This window comes from Penaeus japonicus, unplaced genomic scaffold (genome assembly GCF_977035675.1).
Source record: "Penaeus japonicus unplaced genomic scaffold, GWHDUDI00000001_assembly GWHDUDI00000015, whole genome shotgun sequence".
NCBI classification, from domain to species: Eukaryota; Metazoa; Arthropoda; class Malacostraca; order Decapoda; family Penaeidae; genus Penaeus; species Penaeus japonicus.
The window spans coordinates 36,479,243-36,486,742 of NW_028234417.1; the positions used below are offsets into that span (position 1 = coordinate 36,479,243).

Genomic DNA, 7,500 nt, shown 5'->3' on the forward strand with positions numbered 1-7,500 from the left:
GCTCCTCTGTTTCCCAACCGGACTCCGTGTAGGTCATGGTGGTCGCATTTTTGCCGTTTGGATTATACTGTCCCGGGTCACAGCGGATGGTCAGTGTCTTTCCGATCCACACCAAGCCGGGGTTTTCGTCTCCCTCGATATTCCACCCGGTATCTGACGTCGAAGGGGTTGTAGCATCCACCACCACTGGAATATCACCACGTGAGTCACGTATTGAGGAATGATGGTGGAAATGTTAACCTGAAGAACAGCGGTGATACCAACATATTAAGTCTTCGGCAGTTCTGTGATTCAGAAATTGTTCTAGGACGGTAATGGTCAGGTCTTGTGGGCAATGGGTTTGATAAGTCCAAATTCTGTTTAACATACAAACACATTAATAATGACTGACTACCAAGGTGTTTGACTCCAGCCTGCCGAGGGTCTCAGTCCGGAAATGAATATTGAACCATAAAAAAAGAAAAGAAGAAAGAGAAAGAGAAATAAAAATAAAGGAAAAAAAAAGAAAGAAAGAAAAGGAAAGAGAAAAAAAAAAGAAAGAAGAAGAAGAAGAAGAAAAAAAATACATACATATATATATATATATATATATATATATATATATATATAAATATACATATCCACACACATAAACCTCCTCTCCAAAAAGTAAAAAAAATATTTCGCGCCAATCCAGCATCCAAAGGCAAAACATCTCCCTCCTCGAACCGATGACAACCAATCACAGCCCCTCCCCTCATTCTACTCCTCACTGACGCAAACACAGACCCACGCGGGCTCGGGATCACTAACACATCCCACACCTCCCCACCAGCCGCGAGCCGTGACGGCAAAGCAGGCCAAACGATCCAGCCGTATTTGGGTTACACACTGTACGGCGGGTCGCAGGGCGCGGATGGTCAGGCGTCTCTTCTTCCGATCCCCACCACACCGAATCGGGGTTTTCATCGCTACCTCTCCCTCGACTTTTTTCCAACACCTCCTCAAATCCACCCGGTATCCGACGTCGATGGGCTAGGAGCGCCCACCACCACTGGATGTCCCATGTGTTATTGTTATTGTTTTATTGTTATTATTATTACGATCATCAGTATCATTAGTATGACTAGTGCTACTGCTACTACTACTGCTATAGCTGCTATGTTATCATCATTTTGTGGGTGTGGGCGTGATATAAATTACTACCAATGATGAATAATAATATATCTTACACAAATCAACATATACACATACAAATAGATGAATAAAGATATACTCAAGAATATATCCTGCTACATCAAATGCAAATAATAACAATAATTTTCATAGCTGAAATAATAAGTATGAATATGCACGTAACCCCAATAACAACCTTACAGGTATTACTTACACGATCTGCAAAGGAAATAATCCGGCGGCAGAGACGTCCAGTTCCCGTCTTCCTCACAAAAGATAATCAGTCTCTGATTTGCGTTTCCAAACACTTGCTCGGCATCTTTACACTCGTATGTAATCTGCGACGAAAATTAGCGATTATTTGTTGATGTATTTATTCATATAGGCTTACAGGTACATACATGAATACATACGTACAGAAACACACACACACACATGTATATGTATATGTACATATAAGTATATATATATATATATATATATATATATATATATATATATATATATATATATTGTGAGTGATTGTGTGTTTATATATACACGTATATACGTATATGTCTGTCTATATATATATATATATGTAGATATATATATATATATATATATATATATATATAAATCTATATATAGGTCGGTGAGTGTAACATATATAAACTATATAACATATAAATATATAGTATATATATATTTCTATATATAAATGTCTGTGTGTACAATAACGAGTATATTATATATATACACACACACACACACAAACTCACCATCTTAAGCTTAGAGAAGTATATTCTCCACTGACAGACAAACATTGAGAGAAAAAACACCGCGCTTTTATTCAACCCCTCAAAAATCAATAAACCGAAATTGCATCCAAAGAAAATGATTAATAAGTGAGAGAATACAATACATTGGTCCGAAAGAGCCTTGTAGTTTTGTCCCAATCATCTTCAGCATTGTCTCCTGGCTCTGGTGGGTCTTCTGCACACACTGTAAAAGACATTTATGTATGAAATGAAAGTATAGAATAAATGTTTATCATTCATTTAGTCATTGTATTATGACAATTCATTCATCATTTAGTGAAAAAACTGTGATAGGTGTTGGTGTTCCTGTCGTGGATCATTTGAAATATCACACATAGATATATATATATACATATACATATATATATACATATATATATATATATATATATACATATATATAAATATATACATATATATATATATATATACATATAAATACAATATATACATATATTATCTATATATATATATATTATATATAGATATATATATATATATATATAATTTTGTATGTGTGGTGGAATATATATAAATATCTATAATATATATAACAGAATATATATATATATATAAATTATGTCTATAGTAATTATATATATATATACAAATAAATATCTATATATTCATATATATATATAAATATATATAGTAATATTGTATGTGTGTGAGAATAATAATATATATAGATATATATATATATATATATCTAAATATATCTATATATATAATTATATAATGAATCACATCTTTGTGTGCTTTGAGGGAAACAAAACCGACTCCGTCAAACACCAGGATAGCATTTAAAATCAGGATCTAGCTGACTCCATCCCATCTCCGTCATGGTTATGGTGGTGTTGACGGTACCCTGGGGAGTCAACCATTAGAACGAAACCCTATTTTTTTGTTTTTTTTTCTTTTTTTTCTCTCTCATCGCACTCCGAATAACTGTATAATGGTGGACACTATCCCTCAGTATAAAAAAATGGGAGGCATTTTTTACCCGGAAATCGTTCGATACCCCTCTGGTAACGACGGAGGTGAGACCGAAGCAGGAGCAGCTGCGGTCGAGGTCATTTCGGAGGGAACGAGAAGAACCAGAAAAGAAAATTAACAAAATTCGCGCGCGGAAGAATAAGACAAAGGTAAGTAAAAATAGTTTCCCATTTATATTGCATCACATTTTTTTTTTTTTGGGGGGGGGCTCTGTCTTTATCATTCACAGCATTTTTATGAAAGGTTGAATAAAAAAAGGACATCAGATAATGGCTATTTTATGACAATTGGATTCACTTGTCAGCATCTTACGTGTTCTGCAAGCGAAATGGGAAGGAAGAACGGAGGTCCAGGTACCATCTTCCTTACAAGTCACACTTATGGAGCTGTTCATGTTTCCAAACAGTTGTGATGAATCGTTGCATGTGTAAACAACCTGAATTGAAGGTAGATGTGATGAAATGAACTTGGTGTTTCCTACTTTTTTAGTTCAATTGCGATTTATTCATATATCCCTTTTCGTTATTTAATTAATAAATGTGAATTACATGTAAGCAAACAAAGTTAAGTTACATGTAGCTTCAGTAAATAAATGGATTAGTTATTGCAGCTCACATACTACACTTTAAAAGGTAAAAGGAGCTGAAATAGTCAGATTTATTTCTTTTAAAAAAAAATTAAGCAACAAAACACATATTAACAAACATTCTTCACAAGTGGCCAGAACATAAGTTGAACTCCATCATACATAAAAACAAACACAGCAAACACACATAACCATATACATAAAGGAACACTCATACACACAGACCAAAAATTAATCGTACTTTTTTATTTTACTACCCAAACACCTGAGTGCAGTAAAACACAGACTTACATACCCATGACTCAAGAGTAAACAATACATATAACCCAGCACAAAAAAAGCAAAAAAAAACAAAAAAACAAAAAAAAAACGACAAATATACACATATTGACAGAAAATATATGCATATATAAATGCTAGGAAACACATTTACACATGTAAACAACACACACACAACACATTATTTAAGTATATAGATCAACTAAATATAAACTTGTGTGTATATAATAAATATATAATAAATCTAGTATATATATATATATAATATATATATAATAAATGCAGTGTGATGTGTAGTTTCTTTATACCCATACATACATAATATATATATATATATTATATCAATCATATATCTAGTGAAAATACAATATATATATGAGTGTGTTGTGAGTGTGTTAAACATACATCATATATTATAATCCATCCCAATATATATCTATATATAATCTATATAGGTAATATATATATATCAATATATATAATGTAAATAGACTATAAATACTGATTAACACACAGATCATTTTGTTAGGTGTGTATGGTGGTGGTGTGTGCAGGGAGCACACAATTATAAATATGTATATGCAAACATACAGTAAGCCCATGCAAACATCCATACACATAAAAACAGACTCAAATATAAATAAGTATATACAGAAACATATGGCCAAACATACTAATACATATTGAAAGCCATAGACAAAAAGAAGAAAGATAAATACCTCGGTGTCAACGGCTCTGGCAAGTCCATCCCAGTCACTAGAAGAGTTCACGGGCGCTCGAGGCGGGTCTCCTGTACATACTGCGAAGAAAATGGGAATTGGCAACATTTTCTACCCTAATGTCAGTGTTAAAATCATCATGTAACAATGTATATATATATATATATATATATATATATATATATATATATATATATTATATCTACACATGAATATACATATAAACATACTTTAGCAAAATGCTCATATATATATATATCTGACATCCGATTATTGTGAATATATTTTTCTAAATTTTACATCAATATCACTGTGTGGAATGGCAAGGCGGATCAGTCTAATCATTTTTTCTTTCAGTGAGAATAATGATCACTCGCATATTACGATTACGAAGGAATTTCCATCATGTGTTAAATGTTTCCAGTTATAAATCACCTGCAATGCAAATATATATATACATATGTATATATATATATATATATATATATATATATATATATACTGTATATATATGTATATATATATATACATATATATATGTATTTATATATATACATATATATGTATTTATATATATTGAATATATTAGTATACTATATCAGTATGTAATATATATATATGCTGTATATATCTATGATATCTGTACCCTATATTATATATATAATATATATATATATTATATATAATATATATATAATTACGATAAATTGTATATATGCATATACATACATACATATACACACACACACACACACAAACCACAGTAATATATGTATATATATATATATATATATATATAAATACTATATATAATATATATATATAATATAATAAATGTAATATTATATATATACAGTATATATATATATATATATATATAACTATATATATATACAATATAAAAAATATAATATATATATGTAAATTGTATATATATATACTGTATATATATATATATATTCTATATACTAGTATATATATATATATATATATAATATATATATGTGTGTGTGTGTGAGTGTGCATACATATGCATATATATGTATATGCCATATATATATACATATATATGTACTATAATTATATTTATTTATACTAGTTATATATGTCATATTTCAAAATAACATAATAACTATATATATTTTATATAATATTTATATATATAGGTATATATGCCATACACTCACACACACAAAACACACACACACACACACACACACACACACACATATGATATATATATAATATATATAGTACATATAGATATCAATATATTATATATTAAGCATATACATATACATATATATACATATAAAATATATATATATAATATATATATAATATATATAATATATTTTATATATATTAAAATTATAAATATAATATATATGTCATACATATACATATATGCATACTTTATACATATATTGCTATAATCATATACATATACGTATATATATATATATATATATATACACACACATATATATAAAGTTTACATATATATATATATATATATATATATATATATATATATATATATACATATACATATATATAAAGTTAGCTATCCTTACGTATTTTGCACGAGAAGGAGGAAGGAAGAACGGAGGTCCAGTTTCCATCTTCCTGGCAAGTGACGCTGATGGAACTGTTCCTGTTTCCGAACACTTCCCCGGTTCTGTTACATGTGTACACGATCTAAGTAGAAAACGGAATAGATCAATTAACTCATAATCAAATGGAAAGTTGTTATATTAGACTGAAGTTTGGATATCAATTCCCATTTCGTGTAATTTTTTAAAACTAAAATTAAATAAAGGTGTTTTGGATTAAGTTAATCCCGTCTGTGTAACCTTTTTTTTTACACCTTCGTAGTTTTGTACTTATGTGTAGCCTTTATATACGTATGTGTTATCTTTTTTGTATGTTTACTTAACCTGCAAATGTATGTGGACTTTTTGTATATCTGTGTAGATATTTTGCACATGTGTAACTTCTTTGTGCATTTTTTTCTTCTTTATCTTTTGTACATTTAGCCTTTTTGTACCTTTGTATTTGTCTTCAGCCTTTTTTTTACTTCTATAGTACCTATAGTTTTATTGCATCTACGTGGTAACTACGATATGTTTATATACCCTTTGTAGATTAGTATACATCTGAACTGAACATTGTACATCTGTGAATAATTTTTCGCTAAATATAAAACCAATATATCTATTTATCTCTCATGGCAAACCAACATATTTTCACAAAATTTCACAAAATATAAAACCAACATATCCATTTATCTCTCATGACAAACGCAATGAAAAGCTAAACACGGCATCAGAAAAATCACCATACCTCAGTCCCGGCCGTTCTCCTATATCCATCCCAATTGTAAGTGGCGTTGTATGGTGCTCCCGGGGGGTCATCAGTACACACTGTATAAATAAAGAACAATGAAGAATATAACCAACAAGGTGTGGGTTAAACTGTATATTTTTATTCTACTTATAAACATATGAATTATGTATATAAGTTATTATTATTATTATGTATATAATTATGTATATATAATATAAGCTACTATCTTAGCTCTTCCTCTCTCTTCTTCTTTTCGAGAATCTGATTCTCTTCTTTTCTTTCGTATTCGTATTCGTATTATAACCCACAACCAGCAAGGGGTTACGCCCCCCACCTTTTATCCCCCTCATTCTGGTACTTCATCTTCAGGTAGTTATCTACTTTCTTAGATCTTTCTCCCACTTCCTTCTTTCGAGAGTATGATTCTCCACTCCGCCCCCCCCCCCATCTTTCTTACCTCTTACTATTATTTCATTTTAGGTAGCTAGCTACTATCTTAGTTCTTCCTCTCTCTTCTTCTTTCGAGAATGTGATTCTGTACTTTTCTTATTCGTTCGTTCGTATAACCCACATATCATAATATTGCATGCTATATTTTTTTCCTGTTGGGTATCTT

The 7,500-nt window shown here is 30.0% G+C and overlaps 1 protein-coding gene across 1 annotated transcript in view; it reads right to left on the bottom strand.

Annotated features, from left to right (window-relative positions):
* The window catches only part of LOC122242870 (sushi, von Willebrand factor type A, EGF and pentraxin domain-containing protein 1-like), a 38,184-nt gene that overhangs the window by 594 nt on the left and 30,090 nt on the right, over positions 1–7,500 (bottom strand). Inside the window, 9 exon segments of the mRNA XM_086544270.1 lie at positions 1–186; positions 1,370–1,493; positions 2,060–2,139; positions 2,748–2,920; positions 2,959–3,016; positions 3,264–3,387; positions 4,536–4,615; positions 6,113–6,236; positions 6,882–6,961. The exon segment at positions 1–186 is cut by the window's left edge and continues 594 nt beyond it. Coding sequence (XP_086400396.1) covers positions 1–186; positions 1,370–1,493; positions 2,060–2,139; positions 2,748–2,920; positions 2,959–3,016; positions 3,264–3,387; positions 4,536–4,615; positions 6,113–6,236; positions 6,882–6,961 — 1,029 coding nt within the window.